The sequence below is a fragment of the Pieris rapae genome, chromosome 11 (genome assembly GCF_905147795.1).
Source record: "Pieris rapae chromosome 11, ilPieRapa1.1, whole genome shotgun sequence".
NCBI lineage: Eukaryota > Metazoa > Arthropoda > Insecta > Lepidoptera > Pieridae > Pieris > Pieris rapae.
Genome location: NC_059519.1, coordinates 6,503,318 through 6,530,852, shown reverse-complemented (window position 1 = coordinate 6,530,852; position 27,535 = coordinate 6,503,318). Strand labels below are relative to the sequence as shown.

Here is a 27,535-nt window from a genome sequence, read left to right as displayed (position 1 = left end):
ATGGTTATTTATGCTTTACTGTTTTGATTATTCGAAAACGATTAATAGAAAATAAATATACTACAAATTACTTACCAATGCATGTCGAAGTAAAGTACTTTAATCGGAGTTTATTTAATCTCTAGACAGTTAATTAAAGATCGATATTCAATAAATATAGTTCCGTCAAGTGAAATCGTTCACACGTTTAACAAGGTTCCTAAACGTTCCTAGGCAACAGACTAACCTGACCTAACCATATTAGGTCAGGTTAGTCTGTTGCCTACAATACAATACAATAAAACCAAACACAGAATTTCCAAGCTCTCAGTTCTTTAATTAACTGTCTAGAGATTCAATAAACCCTCTGATTTAACTACCTTACTGCGACACATAGACTATTGATTCAAATATTATTTGCCAAATATAATATCGTAGTTAAGAGTGCTGGACAGATTTAAATCACAAAAATTAATTTAAATTTTTTGGGCAGTAGAATAGACTAACTGCATTTCATCTGTTGACTTAAACTAACATCTTAAGTGATTTCGAATAACGTCGCTTAGTGGGCTTATCATTAGGACTGTTTCCTAGTTCGAGGCAGTCTCATACAAATGTACGGGCGCTAGAAAGATCGCGCGAGGTAAACACGTCCATTATCACGGGATAACTCAACGAAGCCAAGTTTGTTATAGAACTGCAGCAAATAGTGGTCAGTCGAGTTGATACACGCATGGACGCCATTTACACCTGGAATTTTATGGATTCCTTATATTTTATATGGATGGAATCTCTCTATAACACGCCAAATAACTTTTATATATTGCCCACACATGCAGTCGTCAAAGTTCAGTATTCAAAGATTACGATTCCTCTATTACTATTTCATTCTATGTTCTTCATAATGAGTGAAAAAATTATCAATGAAATAGATAAATGTACGCTTGTTGATTGAGATTGATAAATTGGTCCTTCGAATCGGAAACTTATGACCGAAAGCTTATTAGTACATTTTATACAGCATGTGTTTTTTATGAAAAAAATCTACGTAATTTTTTACAGATATATTATGTATTTTGCAACTGGTAATATATTAGAACCGTAATTACTTACCATTTGCCCTTAGTGCAGCAAGTAAACAAGTAAGCAGTCTTGCCGGCGCATGCGGGTCTCTTGTTTCGCGAAGAACACAACATGTTAGCAGCGCCGGGTGGGACGCACTAACCGCCTCTGGAGCGCGCTCCAATGTACTGAACTGGTGGAAGTGACCAACGGAGTCCTAAAAATTTTTACACACAATTTTTTTTATTACAAAATAATTAAAAATTCACAACAAAGAAAAATTGCCATGAATGGCTTATTGAAATATAATCTAAATATATGTGTGTTTGTCTGTAAATACGTGTGACTATATACATAATATTTTATTTTTTAAACTAAACGCGAACTTGTAGGAAAAATAAACTTAATAAGATGACACAGTTATCTTCTATGTCTACAGATTTTTATTCTATGTTTACCTTAGCAGCCTGGCTTAGATCCTCTCTTTGTATTAGTTCTTCGGGGTATTTTACACACATCTCCGGTATCCAAGCAATCTCCTGTTTCTTGTAAAACTCCTTGCTATTTAGCACTGCACAGGCGTACCCTATTATTTCTGTCTTGGATCCTGGAAAAACATTTAAGCAATAAATAAGTTTTATTAGGTGATTCATTTCTGTTGAAAGGCAATATTATTTTGTCTTCAGTCACCTTGACCACGCACGCTGTAAAGCACGCGAAACGTCGGTTAAATTTAAAATTATATTTAAATAATTATAAGTTTAAATACATAACTTCAATCCGTTAAAAAAGTGTTTTTCTTTAAATGTGTAAAAGTTATGTTAATAAAAGACAATACTACAAAGGCAATATTAGTAAAATTGTAACTCGTTATGAGAAAGTCTATTTTAATCTTATTTAAACAAACCATTTGCTTGGTTGCTTGTTTCAGGCTTATCGCCTTCCAAGTCATCGTCGTTCTCTGCTGTCTCCTCAGACAGACAATCGCCGTCGTCCTCTATCACCATACACAACTCCGGTGTCAGCGTTAGGAAGGGCATAACTAATCTGGTAATCCAAAAGTGTTTGTGTTATTTATATTATCGTAAAATTGTTTAGAATACAGGCGTAACTTAGTGCTCATTATTTATCGACATAATTATCAACAGATCAGTAAATTTATATATATTAAGATAAATTACATGTCACGTTGTTTGTCCGCGATGGACTCCTAAACTACCGAATCGATATCAATCAAATTTGCACACCATGTGTAGTTTGACCTAACGTAAAAGATACAGCTTACATCTCAATTTATACCCGCAATATTATTATTTTTTTTATTGTCGAAGCAACAAAGAGATAGTTTAAGAACAACAATATTTACTTGTTACGGTGGCGTTACCTTTGTTTTCGTATCACTGCTTGTAAAAAACGGAAAATATTATTTTTTGTACCTACAATTTCTACTCAAACATAAAAAGGTATTGTTATTAAATAGCGGCTGCTTTTTATATTTTTTTATATCCTGAATTATTCAATGATTGTTCTCCTAAGTTTATCGGAAAACTATAATGAACGCGTAATATATTTTTATTGAATTCTCAGAAATACCGTTAGAGAATAAGCAGTAGTACAGAACACAAACTCACCTATCAGCTGGCAAACTCTGAAGGTCGCTCGGAAACAGATCGCTGCAGTCACCTCCATCACGACATGTCTTGTGACAGATGGTACACACCTAGGAACACGATTTTAACATAATAAAATCAAGCAAACATCGAGATCATGATATATCATCCAGATATAACATCGGCCCGAACCAATTTATTCTTGATTAGTATAATGCTTTTACTACAAGATATTCTTTCCATATATCCGAATTCGTAGGTTCACATATTCACGTACGTACTCAAAAAAGCATTTTATTAAACTGATTTCTTTACAAAACTAAACCTTTATTTATTTCCACTACATTATTCTACCTTAACAGTTACAACTAATTAGACAGAACGTCAAAACATCGTTCACAATGCTTGATTGTGATTGGTTGACAGCGTCTAACCTCACAACAATGGTCAATGCAACACATCGTTTTATTCATATTAAAACGATTATTATATGCAACAAAAGTAGATTACCTGTGCTTCATCGCTCGGCATATAAGGTCGTACAGTCTGAGGCGCAGTGCATAATAGCGGCGGCATTGCATTAGGAAGGGAGTGTCTCAAATCCGGTCCGCAATCCAAAGGCACAAGACGACGCAAATCAGCCGCTAACCCACCACGGAACACCCACGGCTCTTGAGCACCGCTCTCGAACGCCTCCCGCCAACCTTTCGAGAACCCTACGCGAATATTAATACCCCAATCGGTTCAAAATTTCATTTTCTTACACCATATATGGGCAACCACCATATATGGGCAACCACCATATATGGGCAACCCGACCCGGCCCTTTGTAAGAAATGATCCAACCCGCGAGACATTTTGAAAAATACCCAATTAAAAAATATTACATTAGTTACTACTTATCCTCGAGGGCGACACATAAAAAGATTTCTACAAAAAATACAGCAGCTTAGCTGACGATAATTTGAAAAATTATTTACGTCTTTGTATCTATGAAAATTCAAGCTGAAGTTCCTCATTGATTTCGGTGTATTAAATTTCGTAGTTTGTAACAATTGTAAATTTATAATTTAATTTTGTCATTTTAATGAATTCTAGTATAATAACACTATCGTATTATTTCATGTCTATCGCAAAAAATTACCACTACTTTAAAATGTACTATGTACCTACTTTTAAACGCGGCCCGCGAACCTATTTGCATGCTAAAGTTTGATAAACGTTGGCATTATAAATAATCAATAGATACTACTATCACGAGTGTCGAGGGGCCTTAAAGATTAATTGAATTAATTTTTTATGCAGTTTGTAGTACATCACAATGACGTCATTAAAGCGAGGTGCCTAGTTAACTTCTACGTGTAGTAAGTACGTCCATATGTGCAGAGCCGAGGTTCGTAACTACGATCTCAGGTATAAGAGTCGAACGCTTAAGCATGGTCAATGCTGCCTTTAATCTTGGCTTTCTTATTGTTTTTTATGTGTATATAGTTAAAGACAAATACTAAAGATTTATTTACTTACATGTATAACTTCCTTGCATGTTCGTTGCGATGTTAGCAGGAAATTTACCCAGCTCTGAAACGAGGAAACAATAATATATCAAAAGAAAAATTTATATGTCCTTCATTTTCGAGGATTGGACACCGTGAGCAATTTCTGCAAAAGCCTGTCATATTTTAGTCGATATCAACTCTAGGGAAATAAATACAGATAATATAACTTTTTCTACAGCTGTGATACTTTTTGACATTCAACACTGAAGACAAATGTGTCTTCAGTCACTGACCACGCACGCTGTAAAGCACGCGAAGCGACGATTTTTTTTTTATTATTTTTTAATAATTATAAGTTTATATTAATTATATCAGGTAAAAATGTATTTTCTTAACTGAAATGTATTAATTAAATAAGCAATAACATCAAATTACACAAAAAATGGCTTCTCACATTCATATCACATAATTTAATTCTTTATTATCAATGTATCTAATAAATGAAGCATCATCAAGTAACAAGACACAAAACTTTGAATATTACTCCCGACAGCATAGTAAGACAACGGGGCGTTAAAAAAACCTCAAATTCTGTCTTAATTAAAAAAAAAAACAGTTAAAAAAATTTAACACTCACCAAGCCACTTTAAAAAGGCGGACAATAAAGCCAAAACAGCGCACAAGTCCCACACATACGGGCGTAACTCGGCGTGCAGTTCTTTGTTAGGCGCGGCCGCAAGTCTTCGCCCGAGCCTACGACTGCGTTGCGCCCACCACGTGAAACGACGGTGGCGACGACGCCATTCACTCGTCTATAAAAGGCATTTATATTTTTTCAATTATATTCTATCCTTTTTATGTATGTACTTAATTACGTACGTAATTATATACGTACACTATAATGCCGTTCACAGTTCGCTCGCGATATCGGTAAAATATTATTAAACTCAAAACATCGTGTGCATACATCAGTCAAGTTCCAATTAAATCTAAATTATATGAAGAATAAGACATCAGACCGAAATCGGACCCAGAACAAACTGTAAGTACCAGTTATTATAAAAATATTTTGTTTTTGAACCAAAACAACTCAATTTTTATTGTTACTGTGTGAAGCAACATTATTTTAACAATATTAATTGCTATAAATTTCCTATGTATAATATAGATTTATCACGCTTTAACGGCAATGATAAAAACAAAGTACAAAAGGTTAATAAAATATATTCAGTAGTCTAAATATTTCAGTTTAATTAATATTCCAGAGTAATCCATAATTAAATGGAATTATATCAACGTTTTTTTATCCTTACTAAACTAATTCTGTAACATAAAAAAACTACTTATTGTATGTATGTATTTACAGTCCATGCATGGCCAAACTAAAATAAAATACAATTAAGCTATTTACAAAATTGACAGAAACCTACTATCGTCTAATCTTATGAAGATGTATCAGGATTTTATACTTCGTTTAAACTTATTTTATACTTTCGTACAAATAAACTAACTCATTTAGAATATTATTTTACCGGATCGTAACGATCCGTCTCAGCTTTCAACCACTGAAGCTTTATTTGCTTATGTATTTGAAAAATAAGTTTCAGTAGATTGGAGTTTTTTCGCTACAAACATACACAAATTTATCCTCTTTAAAATATTAATATAGATAAAGTATCACTCGTTTTAACTCAACTGGTTTAGTTTACGCGAGTATATATCTATACATACCTCAGGCTTACTACCTCTAGGCAGTATACTAGCAGCATGAGAAGTCAGCCAATGGAAGTCATGGAGCATCCGGAGACCACGAGACCCATGCTCGAAAGGCAGATAGAACAAGTCACAGAGTAGAAGAAGATCATCCGTTGTCAACTGATTCTCTTTAAGGGACTCCGATGATCTAAAAGATATGAATTACACAAATATATGAAATCTGCTTTTTATGTATTGAAACCCTTATATAGGAAATAAAGATTTATTGGTTCCGGTACTCATTTTGATTAATATATACATACACTTCTAAAAATATATTGTACACATACAAATTCAGTTGGCTTAAAGGAGATTTTAATGCAAAAAAATTATTATTATTTTAAGTTTTTGCTTCCGTTGAAAGGGTCAAACGCTGCTACCAGAGCGAAAATGTTTTCTTTAATGTATTTATATTTTTAAGGTTAAACTAAGTATTGTAGGACTGTGAGTAGCTTGAAAGAAGGTAACTCGAAGAATTTGATTAATTTTATTATATACAGTTAAAACTTTTCGTTTAAAACAACATAACGGTTATAATGACCAAAATCAAAGGTTGCGGCTGAATCTGTTGTATTAGGTATTTAATAACGTCATCGGGTGTAACGACTAACAGTTTCAGTTAATACAAAATATGAGTAGTCCCTTTATTGTTTTATTAATGTATTTATTTATTGAGTTTACAGCATAAAACTAAATCTACTGATTATTTTACAAAACCTTTCATCTAAAATGTAACAATAATGGTTAACAAAACAAAGTCATCAACAAAACAGCAAATCACGTTCGAGAAAGGTACCCAACAGTCCCTTCGATTTTTTATAACAAATTTTAACTGTATTTGATAAAACTTACACATCAGTAACATCAATTTGCTCAACCATCATATCTCCGCTGAGAGGGCTGTTACTTGGCTCCACTTGCATTGAACCATTCTGAAAATCATTAAAAAAGATAACAAAAAATATTTTAAAGATTAATTATTAAGAACTATCACGGATTTAAATTACAAATTCAAAAAGGCAGTCAAGATACATGTTAGAATGAACATAGCTGACTAAAATTGTTACGGCTAATGGCGACGTGTATCTCGCTCGTATATATTAAGTTTCTCATGTAAATAAAATATTTCTGTTTTGTAATTAGAAATAAAGTTCTTTAAACATAAATTATATATGCGAAGACTAGGGTCAATTGCAGAGTCAATATGAAAACGTACTCTGTCTCCAAGTAATACGTTCTACTTCGAAGGTTTGAAGAATAACGAATAAAACTTATAAAATAACAAACATTAAATACGAGAAATACAGTGTAAAATATATAAACAAACTTTAAATACCAGAAATACAGGGTTAAATACATAACATTCAACGCCTGTGCATAGTTTGACGTTAGATAATTGTCGTTGATTGGAGATAACAAAACTCTAAGTAATAACATAAAAACAATTCTTTGGAAAACTTTTCTCAAACTAACATCTCCCCCGCCTCTATTGCATCATTAAAACATTTTCACCAACACAGTGATTTTTTCTTACTTACCATGTTTACAGTAGCCATATTTGTGTGCAACTAAGAATGTAATACCGTATACATAATGATGTCTACTGACAGTTTACGAGCCGGAATCTACTTTCAAGAATTTGTACATTATGACATATTTGACAGCGCTCAAAACAAGTTTGTGACAATCTAAAGAGATACTTATCCCAATTTGTAAACAGACGAATGGATATATTACAAATTTTTGATTATTTAATTGTGTTCGTTAGTGAGAGTATATCCTAAATAGAGTGTATAAAAGACAAGCAAAGCCGAGTGATTTCGATGACTAGAGAATTAATCGTAAAATCCAGTGACGTAACATGTACTGTATATAAATCAAATACCATACCTCGCTATATGTATCGTTCATAACGACATCCGAGTCTGTAACGATGTTTGACGGTAGATCCACGTCCAATGGCTCCAAACCCACATCCGGGGCCACACGGGTGGGGCTTAGGGTTTGTGGCGTGTCTGAAATAAATTATATAAAAAAAATTCGAATAGTTCGATAGTTTTGTCATATCAAAAACGAATTCTATACAATTTGTATCTCATATTCCAATCAAACGATGCAAGTTCGAATGTTACGTTTAGTTCCAAATACTCCTACGCTACGTAACAAATTTGGGGGGGGGGGGGGGGGGGCTTCTTTCTTCTTCTTTAACGTTACGACACCGGACAGACGCGTTATTGTTAATATAATTTTGGACTTTCCGGTACTTCACACCACATATTGGTTACATTTATTTATAATATAATATTATTTAGACTTATAAAGAGTCACTGGGTGGTCACGTTTTACTATTGGGTGTGGTGGCGCGTTACATGACGTTTAATGGCGTGGAATAAGTACCATGATCTTATGTTCTAAAATAAACGTATTTTCAGAATCTCCAAAAATTGCCTAACGTAATACTTGAAACCTCCTTAACGTGTCCATAGAAAAATCCATTTTTACGTTACTAATACATTACTTATTTATTTGTACGTTATTTTTAACCAGATGATTAGATTACTATGTTACTAGCAGTTTATTCTTTTTTCATACCTATATACATATAACCCTCAAGTCATAGTTTCCATCCCTAGCTGTGCACTAATGGAATTTATGAAATGATGATGAATAATGAATTCCTTAGACCTAAAAAGTCACGGCGTGTGTCAGTCACAGGAGTCTGATCACTTACTTGGCTATTAGAATATTAAAATGATTACGAAACTGAGTCCCAAAACTAAAAGGTAGTGTAACTGGATTTTTTGTAATATTGGAAGATATACGTAAACTATATGTTACATGAATTATGATTAATTACATCTATTGAGGTCGTTCTAAATTTAATAAAGTATACAATAGTCTAAAAACTCACCACCAAGACTCATTTCCCCATTCCGTTCATCATCAACAATAATTTCCTCTTCCTTCCTAACATCCATGAAGCAATGTTCACTGTCATTAGAAAGTTCATTAGCATCCAACTTTTCCATAGCTTCATCCTTATCATCGATTGTTTTAAGACCTAATATGGGCACTGGAAGCGTCGAAACTGGAATTTCCGACGGCATGGAAACATTGGAATTAGCGATTGGAATTATCGGATTTGGAATGGATTCGTTCAAAATCACTTTAGTCGCAGAAACCAGAGAGTTCATGACTGGATTCGGAACTGGATTGAATGTTTCCGATGGTGACATCTATAACACATAAAATATAGATAAACGCTTATTAGATAAACACACAAATTATAGACACAGTACATTCGACTACATAAATATCCTTCAAATAGTTGAACATTGAGATATAAACTTTGCTTTTTATTGTCTGGATTTTTGATGTATGACACTTACCGTAGTTGTCAATGACGATGTGACATTCGAGTGACACATGTCAGGCAGTCCTTGTAAATGCGTTGTTGTGACAGTGGGAATGGCGGAAGGCCGATCCGCTGTACTCGTAGTGGCAGTGGTCGTAGTGCTGACGAGGGACATGCATGTGTTGACGGATGGCACTATGGGTATTATTGCTACCGGCGTCACTGAAATATTAATAAGGAGATTGCTATTTGAAGCTGCTAAAGGCGTCCTTTTTTATTAGTTTTAATTATTTAGATAATTTTAATCTGTCGCTAATATGAACACAAAATATATGAAAATATTACGTTACGATCACCATTTAGTGTAATTACCAACGCTTGTCAGTCACTCAGTCAGGCTGTCAATCAGAGCGTTCCCACAGTAAATATTATTTTCTCGGAATCAAAGTTTCGTGATTTAGATATATTTAATCTGTCGCTAATTTGAACATAAAATATGTATATAAAAACATTAAGTTACGATCACCATTTAGTGTAATAATTAACACCTGTCAGTCACTCAGTCTGTAAATTATTCCCACAGAAAATATTATTTTCTTGAAATTTAGAAAACAAAGTCAATGTTACTTTATTAAATTTGTCAATCCCGCCTTAGCTCCGGCTGAAATAAGACTTCCTTAAAAAAAATATTCATACCATTTGGTTGTGGTTTAATCACAGGTCCCTGCGCAGTTTTAGGGATTGAGAATTCGGGCAACCATTCATTTATCGCTTGCCTGGAACAAGAAGAAATTAAAAAAATAATAATTATAAAACTGTATGCAGTTAAAGATAATTATAATCAGTTAGTAGTAAACATATAAATTTAAACCGTTTGATATAAATTATTTAATGGGGCGGTCTCATAATTTTCCCCCTGTTCTATAAAGAAAAAAGTGATTCCTCCTATCCGGGCAACCCTAGTTAGGAAGAATAAAAACAAAGAAATACTACTGAGGGTAAAGCGCAAAATAAAATTACAAGTCACATGGGAATGAATAAATGAATTATATACCTTAAAGCCTGTCTATGATGATAAACATGTTTCGCTAGAGTGAGAGGTACGTCATCTTCACATACACCTTGCTCGCTCTCTCTTTCCAGTTTTATATCCCATGATATTGCTTCATCTGAAATGTTTTAGACATATATAGGTTCACAATAAGGGTAACACAATTTAATAGATAAAAAATTCATATAAATTCATAATATAGACATAATTATGCACAGTGGGTTGATGAGCTTAAGAAAGTTGGTAGAGATAGAGCCAATTATATAAGGCCTATAAGAGTATAGGCCTTATAGAGATAAGAAGTCCTTGAAAAAAAAAATTACGTGCGTACATTTTTCAAGGAATGACTGAGGCTAAATTATAATTATTACAGAATAGTTATGACGGTCAGTATGCTTCTAAATTTACATTTACTGCCAGTTCTCAAATCAATGCCGTAGAATGGACGAGAACTCTTTGTTTTTTTCAAAGTTTGTAAGCACCTGCACCATTACTATAAAAAATGGAGGTGATATAAATGTGTGACTTATATTTTTTTATATATTTGTATGCTATATATACATACAATAAAGAAATTGTAAACTATTTTTATGTATTGCAATTTGGTCTTAATTGTTTTACTTACTATGCGTAGGCGCATCCAAGCTACAACTAGCCCAGTGTGCGAGCGTCCTAATAGCAATCATATTAGCATTGTATTCACAGTTGGGGTTCGTCAAGACACCGCGGAGCAATGGAATCAGCTCTGGTGACCTGCCGCAATATGGCCCTGTTAACGGGACATTAGTATTATTAATGAGAAAAAATTAAAAAATAAAGAAAATGCGATTTACCTCTGTAAATATGATTATTATTATTAGATAATACATGTGCAGAAACATGTCCCACATTTATAAACTACTACTAATAAATAAATAAATAAATATAGCCTTTATTAACAATCTTGTAAGTTACATTTTATCTTATTTCTACTTTATATACTACTTATACTTATTACGAAATTTATTTAAGGTAAATGTAAATATTATAATATCATTTCCTATTAGACACCGGTTTCTTGATTGTCTTGCTTTTCAGCATAGGCCTCTGCTGAAACTACTACTACATACTACTTAACCGATTTTGAGTAAATTTGGACTGTTATGACGTAACACCTGATTTATATCAAAAAGGATCTTCTCAATATTAATAATTTTTATTTTTATATTTAATCTCATCTGCAAATAAGATTTTTTTACCCAAAAATATCCGTTTCTGATCATAATCATTAGCATGCAAATTGTCCCATATCACTGGTGGTCGTCTCAGCACCTGTGTTATCTCTTCTATGCATTCTGTTGTCAATATCTTAGATATTACCTTTGGGCCTGTAATATATAGTAGAAAATTTGTTAATATCATTCACAAAACAAAATTATGTTTACATGTATATATGTTGGTAACAACAAATATACATGAAAAAAGTATTAGTTTAAGAAATTTTTTAACTCTATAGTTAAAATAAATTTGTTGTAAACCTAGGCATTCAAATTTGAATCAGTCTTCAACATCGCAAATATATTTGATATATCAAAAGTATGACTCATTGTTTGAATGGAAAATATTAATGGGACAATGGCCTATACATATGGATATGTTTAGCATTCACAAAACAATATTTCTATATGCAATAAAACTGTATAGAAATTGTTTATGGTACATAGCTCCTTTGCTGAAACAGCAAAAAACCCAGGGTTGTCATGAGATTAACGAACATAGGAAATTTACTAATTACAATAACATACAAACCACCTTTATGGTTGTTAGTAGGCCATAGTTAGCTAAACAATATTTTACCTGTCCACATAATATCAATCTCCTGAGAAAGCTTAGTACCCAGAGTATTAAGATACTCAGAGTTATTGACTGTAGGTACAGCTCTAGTTGAACAGTACTGAGTAGGACATAATAGAAATCGTGGACACCCTAAGTGTTGATGAATTTCATTTGTTACGGATACCTGCAAACACTTAATAATCTTAATAATTGTAAAAGTAGAGGTAAACTCATTTGTATTAAAGTAATTATTTATTATTTAAATGATTATCATATTTTAAAATGTTAGTCAGTATCTTAATTGCAATATGATATATTTGTTCAACTATTCCTCTCTAAGAATTATATGCAATTCAATGTGACATGAATATTAATTGTTTATTGGGCTGAAATTATATAAAATTATAAAACTTTCAGCCGTAAGAACTACAAAATTTCATATTTATGAACTACCTTAAACTAGAAGCATAATTAAGCTCTACAGCAAATAGCAAGCTTTCCTTGCACACACATATTAAAGTTAGTTTAAATTACCTGTGCATGAGCAAAACTCTGAAATATTTGCTTATCTGCTTCACTCATTTCTGGCTCAATATCATCAAACAGCAGAGAAAAGCATGTGCAGCCGAATTGTGAGACCTAAAACCAATTGTCTAATAGAAAAACATTATAAATAAAATATATATATAAGATATTTGTTCACGGTTCGAAGCAGTGTCCCATGTCTTGCCATCTTTAGGCAATATAGCTAGGGCCAATATTAGATTCCAGTCTTATGGCGTCAAGTCTAAGTCAAGCAGTACCAAACACAGTTCACACTCTATTTTTTTCACAGTTTCATAAATGAAGAATTTTTTTTTAAAAGCATATGTGTTATACAAATCCTTTTAAATAATTCATACCTGTTCCAATTTCCGTTTTAAAGTTGTTATTTCCTTTTGACTACTGTATGTTATGTCAAGACCAGGAGATAAAGCATAACAAAATGTTATTCCATGGGCCTTTGCTTCAGATATAAGAGAAGTCAAGTGCTCAGCCTCTTCTACAGTATACAACTCCCTCCAGTAAGCCCTATGTTTGTAATCATCTTTTGGAGCATACACATACATGTCCATGCCCCATTTCTTCAGCCTATCAAGAAAATAAAACTATAAGATTCTGACAGATCTATAAAACTATCTGATTTATACTAATAGATGTATTCTTTACATGTAGTGTGACTTTTAACAAAGGACATTAATAGAAAATTACAATTGAATCATAACATGTTAGTATAAAAATCAATACCTTAACAGAACAATTGACTTAGATAATGACTTACTTTATGAACAGATCTTTTCTTTGCTCCGTAGTCCAAGGACGGCCGTAAAAGCCTACAACAGAAGCAGGCCATTAGGACCGGCATTTGATACATAACTATGTGTACAAGTATATACGCACGATTCTAAGCAAATTTAGAATTTCTATAAATAAACATACCTTCAACTACGCCACAAATGAAGTTCTTTTGCCTAAAATCTGCATCATCAGTTGAAGTTTCCGTCATTTTTTTTAATTAAAAGGAAAAATAAGAACGAAGAATATAACGGAGGAATTGTATCATTCAATTTCTAATCAAAACAATCCACCCAACGTTATCAAATAAATATCAAAAGTAAGTCTTAGTCTATAATTATGTGAAAAGCGAATTTATAGTTAAGATTACTATCTAGAAATATAAAGAATAAATAATTGAGATACAATTAAATTGTTCAATTGAAATAGTGGTCCTATAGAGTATAAGGGAAAGTGATAACTGAGAACTGTCAAGTATGGTGAAACATTTGATGTGTCAATTCACAATTGTCAAAATCAAAAGCATTTATTGTCTAGTTGGAAAAATGATAAAAACCTTCAAATCTTAAGCTTGAGACAAAATCCCTTTTTTAATATGCGTGATCCACTAAAAGTAAACATAATTATTTGTAAGGGGGCTAAAATTAGCTTACGCTATGTCACGTGACCATTTCCGTACAAATCGTTTAGTGTTAGAGAGTCACGTCCGTTTAGTTATTTTTTCTCAAGCTCCTCACGCTATGTCTCTCTTTGAAGAAGAATAAAGCTACAACTTGAAAAAGTCCATTGTCAATTACTCTATTACATTACCATCAAACATCAGTGATTAGTAATATTTTTGTGATACTTCCAGAGAAAAATTAATATGAATGGTAAAGCGCTATGATAAAAACCCAAGGCGATTGCAAATATTTTATATTAGTAAAAAAATCAAACATTTCAAATCTTTGTGCATAATATTAAATACAGGCAAAGTTTAAGCCTTGGAATTTGAATGTTCAGAAAATGAAACAACAAAATTTTTAGCTTAATCTGATTTATTTGGTTATTTAATGTTGCCGTTTAATAAAGTTGTTAAATAATCATATGCTACAAGACATTCTAGACATATGCATAAAGAGTAAAGTTTGCAGACATTCAATATAATAAAAATTACAACTTAACAACACGGACACCTGAAGTAAATTACAATCACTTGTAAAATCCTTTCCCTTTTGTGACTTAGATACGTCCTCTTTAAGAATACTAAAATACTTAATAAATGTACAATTAAGTCACATGTCGATTTGTTTATCAGACTATATTTTGTAAGTAGGAACCTACTTCTATTATTGTTTAAACAACCAAATGTGCTAATCTTATAAGACCTAATTCAAACTACGTTTATCTGACTAGAAATTATATTACAGTAAGAACAGCCCAAGAAAGTCCCTAATTCTCTCTTAATCTAATATTTACATTTATTCACCTTTAAGCTTAACTTTATAAAGCTTAGGCCCGCGACTTATCTCCCAATAGAGCTGGGGTTTAGTCAAAATGCCTTAACATTACAGATTTAGTTTTGACTTTCTACATATACTACTGTTAAGGCACCTTGACTAAGCCCCCCGAAAACCCTGCAAAATCAAGATGGACGATTAATTATGAATAAGCAACCAATTAAAAATACACCAATTGTTCCATTAATTACAAATTATCGAAATAAAATTTATTTTAACAACAATACAAGGTAACTAATAAGTATGTTATTAGATGTAAAATAATATTTTTAACGGTACCAGGTACCGATACGTACAAAGATTTAAATATGTAAGAAACATATTCACAGACATATAAATTTCTGAACTGTGTTATATTTTTGATTCGTATACAATAATGAAAATATTTTTAGATCAGAAAATATCCTATTATAATACTTTACTAGTAATATAAAATTATTAATGAGATCCCATTAATTTAATTTGGTTTTTATTAATACTGACAAGTGTCATAGCTAAAACATATTACACTCTAGATACATTTTTGTTATAGTCCTTTTAAAGAACAATACTCTTAAATCTAATGCTAGGTCCAACGATTATAATAGACAATTTACCGATACTAAAGCCAATGTCATCTCAAATTTAAGGCAAGACATAAGCAAGATTGCCATTTCGTAACACAATTATCACCTCACTTCAACAAATAGTCATATGGCAAGACTGTAGGTATATCCAAGCTGCATGCATGCAAGCACTGCATATGTCAGCCGAGCATCCCTCCCGACATGTTTCCATGCACCCGCATGTGCCTATTTAAATTCCCAGATTGGGAAAACCTTAAAGGAAAATATTTCGGTTAACAATATATTTAGTTACGAAAATTATACCAAAAACAGACGTGATTCAGGCACAGATAACCTATTTGAAACTAAAAAGAAATTGTCTAACAATGAAAAAAATAGAAATGGAATCATAGAAAAAGCCAAGGCTCACAATAATTCTAAACAAAAACGTTTTGATGATAATTTTTAATTTTAATTTTAAACTTTAATACAGGAATCGCACAAACCTAAGTAAACACAACTTGCACTGGTATGGCTTTTCGCCAGAATGGATTCGAAGATGTTTGGTCAGCGTGGAGCTGTCGGAGAACGCCTTTTTACATGAGCGGCATCTGGTAAAAATATAGACCCCAAATTAATATATATAGTTCCGATTACTTTTTTGTAAAGCAGGCGATAATTATTAATGATGACTAAATTCAAAGGTATATGTTTCGTAGTTAGGAATAATTAGAATTCACACACTTACTGGTAGGGCCTTTCTCCTGAATGTGTTCTCATGTGTGTAGTGACACTAGAACTCTGGCTAAACCTCCGATCACAAATTGGACACCTAAAATAGAAATAAACTTATATTAAAACTTAATAATTATATTGCCAATTTTAAAATTGTAAATAAAAACAAAGTTTAAATATATTATTATATTATGAACTCTCAAGTAATAAATTATTGGTAGCGACGAGTTATTGTTTAAAAATAATTAAAAGTTTAAATCAAATAAGTGCATAGCATTACCTAAATGGTTTTTGGCCAGTATGCGTCCTCACATGGGCCGTTAGGTTGGCGGCTTGTGAAAAACTCTTATTGCAATCCGCACATCTGTACGGCCGCTCTCCCGAGTGTGTACGCAGATGTGTCTTCAAGGTACTTGGCCGTGCATATGTCTTGCCACAAATACGACATAGATTTGGCTTCTGGTCGTCTTCATCTGAACCGCTAAGCGCACCGACCTGAACCAAGGACCGAATTGTAATATACTCTTGTAAAGCGAGATTACGTTAGGTAGTAAAGTATTAATACATAACAGAGGACTATTTTATATGTTTACTAGATTAAACGTTTAAAATAAAATAAATACAACCGTTTTAAGCGTGTTTAATTGTCACAAATGTAAGATATTAGATTTTAATTTTAAATGTATAGTTAGTGTTTCTGTAAAGTGGGTTTTCTTTTAAATATAGTATACATAAAATAATAGTTTTTATAAACGTAATAGTATTTTTTTAAATAGTAAATAATATAGAAATATTTTTTTATTAACTTCAAATTAAGAATGAACAGTACCGAAACCACGTAACAAGAGTAGCAAATACTACGGGCCCCGCGAATTTAGGGGCTCCGCGCTCCAACGTACCCGTAATAAAAAAATATTAATTCGCATAGCAGCGTACCTACTGTATTTTGCCTCACTTCCACTTAAAAATCTAAAACTATTCATCCCGTTAAATCGGGAAAATAAGTAGGTATTTTACAAACATTTTACCGTAATGTTCTAAAGTTTAATTATAAGCGATATAAGTATTTAGATTAGCATCTATACCACGTCTACCTTTCAAGCGACCAGATTTTTATTTTTTTAAAAGAATGTGTTAATCATTCACTTTGTGAAATATAGATCATTATTTGCTTAAGTCTAATTAAAAGTATTACTAAGTATTTATATATTTGCCGATATTAATTCCCAAAATATTTCTTTTATTTACCTAATACCCTAAACTTGAGAAGGGCACCTTGATAGAAGTTGCTACAAGTTGCTTAATCCGGCACTGAGAATGAAACCTATACCTACGTAGTGTTTCTAAAAATTATCCTTCTTACTTGAACTTTCCCCGAGTTGATACAGGAACTGTATCCATATTCTTGGGCATGCATTTGATTCTGATTGACCAAATACCCACTCTCCTTTTGGCCTTCTTGGTATATCTTGGAGGGAGACCTTTTAAGCATGGATCCCATCTTTTGGAAGTTGGGTTTCTGCTGGAAGATATAGTTGGGGGTCTTCTGTGTATTTTGGAGGACGGGTTTGAATGTGGAGGATGCAGTGATTAGAGGGTCTGACTGGTTCGGAGGCCGGAAGTCGGCTGTGAAGGAATACGTGGCAGATGGATAGGATGTGGGAATGTTCTGTGGCGGTGGGTAGACCACGTTAACAGATGGTGTTGCTGCATTCTGATTCCATTGTACCTGTAAAAAAAAATTATATACAAGATATTATTGTTTTTCTATATATTTTAATCTCGTCACTGGTAAAAATTTTATATGTACCTATATCCCAAATTATCCGAACTATGCGAATGAAGTTTCCAGTTTAAATCAAAGCTACCAATGCATTATCACTACATATTATAAAACAAAGTCGCTTTCTCTGTCCCTATGTCCCTTTGTATGCTTAAACCTTTGAAACTACGCAACGGATTTTGATGCGGTTTTTTTAATAGATAGAGTGATTCAAGAGGAAGGTTTATATGTATAATAACATCCAAATTATATCCACTATATAAATAGTGGAGAAGTACTGTTATTTTTGAGGTTTCTAATGTGATGTCGTAAATAATTACATTTTTTCCGCTTACATTGCCAACGCAGGCCGAACCCTACGAGTTTTATCATAATAATGTACTAAGTATTGTACACATTGAAAAGGTCTACAGAAAAGTCCGTGCTGGTATATTTCTACCTCTTATGGATAACCCACATTTTTATATACAACGTTCACAGATTTTCTGTAGTGTGTCGTATCAGCATTGCACCCGTGCGAAGCCGGGGCGGGTCGCTAGTTATTTATATGTGTGCAATTAACACTCGCTTATAAGGTTAAAGGAATCATCATACCCAATCTGGCATGCATTATACCCAAAATTCAACTGCATAAAGCATAGAAGACTGATCATCTATTTGCCTATTTTTAAAAACATAATACGAAAAGAGACCCAGGATTGTAGCGCCACAAATTTTGTGATCAGAAAAGTGCCTAAAGGGTGATACTATTTACTTTAGGCAATAAATAAAATGGCAGTAAAGTATTCGGCATACAAATATTACAATTGACTCGGAGTCCGAAAAGACTATTAAACTATATTCATTATAAAACTTAAAGAGACTACTCTTGCCATAAAGGCCTGTATTCACTTTGATTAGTGCGAGTGCAAAGAGTGTCCGATTATTGTTTAGTGGCTGTGTTAAGTAAATGCAGTTGTCATTTTGTTTAGCAGGTACGCTGGGAGTGAGGGGGAAGGGCGGGCGCACGCGACGTCACTACTCGTTCACTCGCAAAAAAATATAACACGCTTCTAATCACTTTACTACGGAGCCAACTAATCACCTATCACTAATCAGTCGCTGTCCACACTTGTTTTCTCTTAATCACTAATCACTTGCACTAAGGGCACTCAGCACTCACGTAACTGAGGCCGTAAGGTTTTTGAGTTTAAGGCAAGCCTATTACCTGTGAGCAAAGCTGATCTGGCTGGCAACCATGCATGGTCATGTTCATAGACACATTGACGCTCATAGTGGCTGTAGGGAAGATTGGAGTCGCTGCATAATGCTCGTAGTATGGATACCCACTTCCGCTGTTTACCATCATCTGTTTTATAAGTAAAAACTTAATTAACTCTTTTACATACCTTTTTCTGATAACTTGTATCAATGGCTTCGCACGGGTGTAAAATTCGATCAGTGCGAAGCGAAGTGATCATAACATTAGAAAATGAAGTGCCCCGGCCGCATTTTTCAAACGAGTATAGATAAAGTGATCAGTGATTTTTTTATTATTAATTAACTATTAATTACTTAAGATGTCCTGTTAAGATAAGCTCCTTACAAAGATTCTGTTAAAAACATGGCGATTAAAAATATAGCGGAGAGTTTATTGCCGGTTCTTCTCTTCCATTCTACGCCCTGGATTTGAGAACTAGCAGTTAATATAAAATTAGATGTATTTAGTATGTCTTTCTTTATTGACGTTCAAGAGTACGTACATGGTTTACCTAAATTATGAAATGATTTTGACTTTAACTTTCAATGTTACCCATGGACACCTGCAACGCCGTTGTTCAGCAGGTATGAAGACGGCCTTTCAGGGAATGATACTTGGAATACAGGGATTTTTTTCTTTTCCCTTAGTAGAAAGTAGCTTTAAAGTCTTATGTAAGTTGACTGTAATATGACAGTTATTGTTGAGCTCTCAAAAAATTTACAATGAGCAATTAACGTTGGGGAAATTGCCGTCGGAAATAATAATATACGCTGAAAATACCTCTAAAAATACTAATAAGATCTGTAGTTTAAGGGTCTGTTTCACAATGTATGGGTAAAGTACCTACCAAATAGCTGTGCAATAAATAAATTATTCGGAAGATAAACGTTCCAAATAAGACACTTCGCGTTTCATAACGAATAGCGCTATCTGACTGTAAAACGTACAATAGTGTTTATCCTACTTATAAGTAATAGATAGCTTATTTGGAACTTATCCGTACATTGTGAAACAGACTCTAAATATGACTGGTAAGATTCCAAGTCTAGTCATGGCTCCTAATGTCAGTCCCGTTTTGAAACAAAACGTATCAAATAATATGTATAACCAAACTATAAAAGAGCTTTGAAAAGGTTTTAGTATTTGAATAAATACTAAAAAACATTTTTTTATTTCTCTGCTAATAATCCCGATTGTTAAAATAAATATATGTCTACAATTAATTTCTTTTTTATCAAATTAACCATCAACAATCAACATAATATTATGAAGATAATTGACATGTCTACTAGGTAGTAGGGTACCTTTTACCTAAATATAGCTCCGTAAAAATATACATTTCAAATCAATTAATTAACAAAACTTAAATCCGAAAACCAATTCCATCAACAACCAATAAAATGATACCCTACAAGGGTTGGATTAACATTTGATTAATCTTCATATTTCCGATGTTCTATCTCAGTCTAACAACGATAATTGAATAGGAGTGAAAGAGATGACTACCTGTGGGTGGCCCTCCGCACAGTCGCTATGTACAACGGCATGCTTCAAAGAGAGGAGGACGTCTGCCGCCTCTCCCCCTGTTCTCTCCCGACACTCCCCTCCCGTGTTCCTGCTATGGGAAAACGGGGTTGAGAAATATTGCGATGTAGGTATAAATAAACAGGTATTATATATTACTTTCGGAGAAAGGATTTCTGAGGTATTATAATATTTGTATCTCTATAATAAACCTCTTAAAAACTAGTTCGACGATTTATTTATTCTTTATAAGATAAAATAAAATAAAGTATTTTTAGGTATTTAACGCTAAAACTGTTGCAACGCTTGTAATATTTAAAATAAAGTATTTTAGGTATTTAACGCTAAAACTGCTGCAAGGATTGTAATACATATTTCCATCTTTAACATTTAATTTCAAATTGTCTATGGCGGACACAATTACAGGTATATTGCATAGTAGTTATTTTTTTTATAAAGTATTTATAGATACTAGATTTACTAGATTTATTCATTAAAATCCATTCATCCGATATGCCTGCACTGCAGCCTTTTTTCTACTCACTAGTGTTTAATAATTGGCATGCAAATGTAGGTAAAAAATATCACTACATACATACACATCATGATTTCTTTATTACCCAAAGGAAGCTTTTAAAACTGCCTTAGTATCAAAAGTAGTGTTCTTTTATTTCTAGGCTATTTTAACATTTCACACGCGTAACTAAATTTTTTCACAAAATAGTGCATTTTTTATTCAATTACCCATTTGTTAAAAAATTGTCTTCACAAAACAATTCTTGTTAATAAAATATGTATCTTTCTTAGGCCTTGTATCTTATTGTTATAATTGTTAGTATTGATCTTTTTATGTATCTACTAACTATGCCCAGCGGTTTCACGGTAGGTACCGCTGTTGTGGTAGCAGATTGTCTAATTAGTCGGACAGGTATATTTTTATTATAAAACTTTTCTTTTACTTAGTTTCTTACAATACCTAAGGAAAAGAAAAGTTAATATACGATTACGAGGAGAAACGACTATGGGTTTACTCGAGATTAAAATCATGGAATAGATTATTCTTGGTATAGTTACCTACTCGTGTATAAAAATTAAGTTTTGTTGAATCCACCCTTAGATACACATTCATTATCTAATCAAGATGCAGAATTTAGTTCAATTTAATTATTTTTGTAATCTCTTTGATTTACTCAACATTATGTATTCAAACCACTTACTTATACCCAGAACATGGTGAGAATGGGAACAGCGATGGTAGTGGATCCAGCTCTAATGAAGGTAGGGAGAAGGATCCCATCTCCTCCCCGGTCCAGCTCTGCTCGTTCACATCACCAAGATTGACGTCGCACGGAGCGATTGATTCGCTCAATGCATTCAACTCTTCGCCATTCTCTGGACAACAATTCTCATTCTCCTGCTGAAAAACCGTGAGGTACAGGACAAATGGAAAACGAAATTGTGACTCTCAATGCTGACACGCTTTCGTTTGAATATTTACCCGGTAATAAAACATTTTAAGAGGAGTTTAAAATAATATAATATTTAAAAATTTGACGTGATTAGAAAAACGTTATATTAAACGTAATATTTAACGTTAAAGAAGTTATTCGCACAAATAAAAAAAATATATTTCAATTATTTTAATTGTTCAATGCAGAAGAAAAAAAAACAAATTCACTATTCCAGAAAAGCATAAGTCTAGATTTATGTGTTTTATAAAGTCTAAGTATGAAGGCGGAATTTATTTAATAGCCACAAATTTATAAACTATGTCATTTATTATATCATATACTTATATTAATTAATATTGTATTTGGGACTAAGGTGTATTTCGTATATTCAATAGAGTACATAAGAGTTGAATAATTGAAGATTGTGCTTGTACACAAACAATTATTTAGATGAATTATAACATATTATTTTTGCATTGATTTCAATTAAATTTGCACGCGGTCTCAATTATTACACTTACACACTTAAAAATAATGTATTACACTTATTAATAATAAATCATTGATATGCAAAGAAAGTGATTCAGATTGCTAAAATAAATACAAAATTTTCGAAAATAAAAGAATAATGAAATAAAATACACCGATCTTCAAATATTCATCCCGAAATTTAGAACGTGTTGCGTACAAAATTGTAAATTACAATTGGGAGGATCTGGATTTAATTGTAAAGCTAATACATATAAAAATTAATCCAACAATAGAATGTTCTGTTTGTGTTTTAATACAACTGATTTGTCATCATAATTCCCTGTATTCGTTCCTAAAACTACTAATATTTGTAATTTGAAAACTATATTAAAAATTAATATTAAACTATTATCCCAATCAATAAACCATTGCGATTACTTTATCTATGTCAATATTATGAACCAGATTATTTTTATTTTAAATCAAAGCAATATTGTTTAATTTGTGTATTCTTCTAACAATTTATTAACAAACCTGACAACACTGTTCCGAGAGCTCCCGGATCTGATCGCAGGAACAGGGCTGCAGCGGATCGCAACACAGCGAATGGCAGCATCCGCCGAACTGCGGGTTGTTCGGGACATAACAGTCCATGGCCCCGCCTGTGGGCTGCGGGCTGTGGGCTGAGGGCGGGTCAGAGTTTCCGACGCTTGTAGTCACGCATGGCTGAGATGAAATCGATTGGGTGTTTAGAATAAAAGATTTTGTTGTACTGACTTCTATATTTTTGGCTTATGTCGACTTTTATTGATGAAATTTGTTTGAATAAATGTGCAAAATGTACTTCTTGTATCGCTACTAATCATTTAATCTAGTTTTAGGTTACAATAATTATTTTTATCGACTATAATCTTAATAGCCGTATATATGTAATGTTGAATTCTGTCACGTTTAAAATCTCTTTAAAATATTTAAATTTTCACATATTTTATATTTGCCAGAAAAGTACATTATTTTGGAATTATGCATGAATGGCTTTGCTAGGCAATCTACTTATGTTCACGGTTAAGCAATAAATTAAAATTCAACCGTATTATTAAAATAATTATGCTTTACATACCAAAAAAAGCAATAATTTGTAATAGATTTCTTGTATTTGGGCAATAATATATTAATAATATATCGCTTTTCTGTGTTTTCGTACGTAATTTTCTTATTGAAACCAAAATTACTATCATAAAGTCGTAGTGGAAAACAGAGCCAATTTTTCCAAAATACATTCGGCTATTTATAATTAATGAATTATTTATTAACAACATATTACATACCTGTTGATTATGTACTAAGTATAGAAGCCGTTGAGTTTAAGGCTAAACGTGTCGTCATCAAAGAAAAGGTCAAAATTGAAAAGCTTTTGAATATAATTGTCATGAACTTACGAAAGGCAAGGTTTCATAATTCCTCTTATATAAACGTGATTTTTTTACATATATACATTTCGAGTGTATTTTCTGCAATCGTTGTCTGTTATAAATTCACCTATACATATATCATTTAAAGATGTTTTGTTTTGCATTAGTTAGGTATAACCTAAAATTACGTTTTAATTTAATTTCTATTATAAATAAAACTGTTACTCTTAAGTAACAATGTTACTCTTAAGAGTTAAGTATTTTGGACAACTTTATGAAAAATTTATAATATTTTACATAAAGTTATACAAAAAAGGTTTCTTTAACTACGTAAGCAAAAATACAGTGACGCTACAACTCTTTGTCTTGACCTCAGATTTCTGTATCTATTTAGGGTTAAACCTTTAGAGTGAATTTCCTGACGATGTTTTCCTTCTATAGACTGAAAAAATTGTTTTACTGAACTGGATTTTTTGGCATTTGATTTAGTATATAACATAACACAAGTGTCCATGTAATACGAGTATCTTTCGCAATTACAAAATTCTGCTAATTTTAATACAGATGTAACGAGGACGTTGTAGAAAAAATGTACCATTCCATTGTTAAAGGGATTAGAAATTCATTTCAGATAATATAAATAAAACAAAAATGCCACCTGTATTACACATACCTAATATTACCTTTTATATTTTTTTTGCTTTAATATAATAGTATGAGTTACACAACTAAAATTAATTCAAAAATAGGGACTAAAGACAATCACAACAAAAAGACACCTCAAACAGCACGGAAACAAAAACAAAACAATTTTTTTTACAAAAGTTTATTTATCTACGTATGGGACCAATACAATAATCTCTACTTGCAACTCCGAGAAGGAGATCAGCCGAAGAATCCGCTTTGGATGGGCATGATCACTTACTGGTAGCAAATTCAAAAGTGTTTTTCATCGATTTCGCTCCCTCTGTGCTTTAAGTCAAAAGTTTTCAAACAGTGCATCCTTACAGTGATGACTTACGGGCCTGAGACTTGGTCCCCTTAGAAATGAAGAGGTCTGTAGAAGAACTAAAGATGACTGAAGATTAAATATCAATGGGCCCCCACATCGCCTGAGAACGGATGGCCGAGGACCAGTGAACTGGCTAGACGTTGGTTGAGGGCAAAACCCGATGCCAGTACCCGTAATAGGTAAATTAAATGTATGCAGAAGCGACCTGGCTGGTCTATGAAAGTTTATTTGATATATAATAGTATGAAACGTTGATAACCACTTAGTAATGCGTTGGTACCTACAACAAACTTAGACTTATTTATAACTGGGGCCTAATATCTGTTAAATATCTAAATATCTTTTGTCACATAGACATATTATAGTATTTCCAGTTTCATATAGTTTACGTTTTAATAGAAAAGATTTCAACGATACTATTTAAAGTTGCGTTGTCTAGAAATATGAACAAAAGTCACAGAAATCTCTAGATACTACTCTACTACATGTTAACTAGGCACCTCGTCAATTGTCATTATCGCCAAATCAGGTGCCAAGTTGATTTTACGAGTTATACATTCGGGCATTTGTTAAATTAATCTTTGAACTCTGAGGAAGTATTTAATGTAAAGAAAATTCGGAGAAATTGCACGGAAAAATCTGAAAACCAGTTTATATTCCGGTAAAACGAAAAGCAACAATATAATTTAATAATTATTATTATAAAAAAAAGATGCTTCTAAAGGTTAATATCTCTAAAACCCAGGCTGGAGGCAGGATGTAGGTTTTTTTTATGTGTATATAGGTACTATATAATATCGGTAGGGTAGAAAATATCTTAGAAGAAAAATTTCCAACACAGAAATCTAGGACCAGACTCTATAAATAATGGTTATTACTCTGCATTATTATAAATAGCTAAATCCTTTTTGATGATATGTGGCAATGGATACCAGTGTGCGTGTTTGTCTTTATTTAACGCCTACGGCTACAAAAGAGTGTATATAATTATATGGTAATTTCAATAAATTTTCATAAAGTTATTCCTAGCTCCCATACGCATTTTAGTACTAATAATTTTTATTCCTTCGATATATAATAATAAGGACAGTACAGCTACTCTTCTACTAATCTGTTTAGTGATCTTTTGTTTTCTGATAGGTGACACACGTAACTCTTTGTCTTTAAGACAATATTTTCCAACGCACCAAAGAGCTGCAATTCGATTGTTAAGCCCCGCTATTCAAAAGTTTTAAAATGATTAGGTATTTTAATTCCAGTTTTTTATTAAGTACATGTTTCGTTAAGTTCCAAGTAATTTCTTCCTAAGCCTAAAATTTACATAAGTTCTTTATTAGTGAACAATGAAATTTTTTTTATTAAAAATATTATAAGGTGGCTCAAAATGGTTGGGAAGTACTGGTCTAAAGCATGCCAGTGTCCATTGGCCGCCGCTATCACTTAACATCAGGTGAGCCTCCTGCGCGTTTGCCTCCTATTACATAAACGCAGTCGCCAGCTAAAGTGTCCATGGGCGATATAACTTAACAATAGATGAGCCGACGGGCTGGCCGTTTTCCTTTTCTAAAAAAAACAAAACTAACTAAACTAGGCCAACACTGCCCATCTAATAACCAACAAAGTTGAATTGACTGGACTACTTATTGTAACATATTCCTATTTATACATTTGCTTAATGAATTGGCTCTTTGCAAGCTCCAGGCCTAGGCCGTATAAATGTAAATTAAAAAAATAATATGTACGTAAGTCAAATGACATTTATGACATGAAACAAAAATTTAAAAGTTTAATTCATTTTACGAGTAGGTACGTAAAATTTATTGGATGAATAACACAAATACAGTATTTACAATTTTCGTAACTACTGTAGTAATAAGCAGTTCAATGCTAAAACTACATCTTTAATAAACTAAATGCCGTGAAATAATTTTTGGAGCTATAACCATATTATATGAAAATGATTATTACTACACTATAACTAATTAGGTATGATAAAAACAAATGAATTTCAATTTAAGAATAAAATGCTTGTAATTATTTAACTACTAATTATGAAGTTTGCACGAGTTTTAACGGACTCTAGACATTTACTTATTTTTTTCGTAACCGCAGGCGGATATGGTTTAGTGGGTCTGTAGGCTTACCCTGTAACCGAAAGATTCTGATTTTGTTCATAGATACTCGTAATTTCATGAGACATCAGTGCTGTGTTGATCACTGTATCTATTTATTTATAATAAGCTTGCCAACGCTCAGTACACTGATACATTGATACAATAAAAATAACACACAATATTTATTGTAACAAGCACACAACCAAACAATTTAACTATAAAATTAAAGGAAATTTGTTTTTATAGTGGATATCCAGAACTTGTTTATCAGAATGCTGAATCTGGATATAT

General features: G+C 32.5%; 2 protein-coding genes across 2 annotated transcripts; both read right to left on the bottom strand.

The window, feature by feature from the left end:
- Nucleotides 1-278: 278 nt before the first annotated feature.
- On the bottom strand, nucleotides 279-13,902 carry LOC110998763 (protein O-GlcNAcase). The gene is made up of 22 exons (XM_022267542.2): nucleotides 13,603-13,902; nucleotides 13,445-13,496; nucleotides 13,026-13,254; nucleotides 12,658-12,762; nucleotides 12,145-12,307; nucleotides 11,547-11,675; nucleotides 10,934-11,077; nucleotides 10,312-10,426; nucleotides 9,954-10,033; nucleotides 9,292-9,479; nucleotides 8,814-9,138; nucleotides 7,793-7,917; nucleotides 6,755-6,834; nucleotides 5,879-6,050; nucleotides 4,785-4,959; nucleotides 4,176-4,229; nucleotides 3,162-3,367; nucleotides 2,673-2,761; nucleotides 1,949-2,088; nucleotides 1,500-1,648; nucleotides 1,093-1,258; nucleotides 279-729 (listed from the first exon to the last, which is right to left on the bottom strand). Exons 1-22 carry the CDS (start codon nucleotides 13,667-13,669, stop codon nucleotides 605-607), a joined length of 3,078 nt encoding a protein of 1,025 aa, XP_022123234.2. The 5' UTR covers nucleotides 13,670-13,902; the 3' UTR covers nucleotides 279-604.
- A 1,526-nt stretch (nucleotides 13,903-15,428) lies between these two features.
- On the bottom strand, nucleotides 15,429-23,428 carry LOC110998768 (protein glass-like). The gene is made up of 9 exons (XM_022267549.2): nucleotides 23,241-23,428; nucleotides 22,002-22,201; nucleotides 20,767-20,878; nucleotides 19,228-19,368; nucleotides 17,601-17,966; nucleotides 16,518-16,732; nucleotides 16,251-16,334; nucleotides 16,009-16,113; nucleotides 15,429-15,775 (listed from the first exon to the last, which is right to left on the bottom strand). Exons 1-9 carry the CDS (start codon nucleotides 23,358-23,360, stop codon nucleotides 15,703-15,705), a joined length of 1,416 nt encoding a protein of 471 aa, XP_022123241.2. The 5' UTR covers nucleotides 23,361-23,428; the 3' UTR covers nucleotides 15,429-15,702.
- Nucleotides 23,429-27,535: the final 4,107 nt, after the last annotated feature.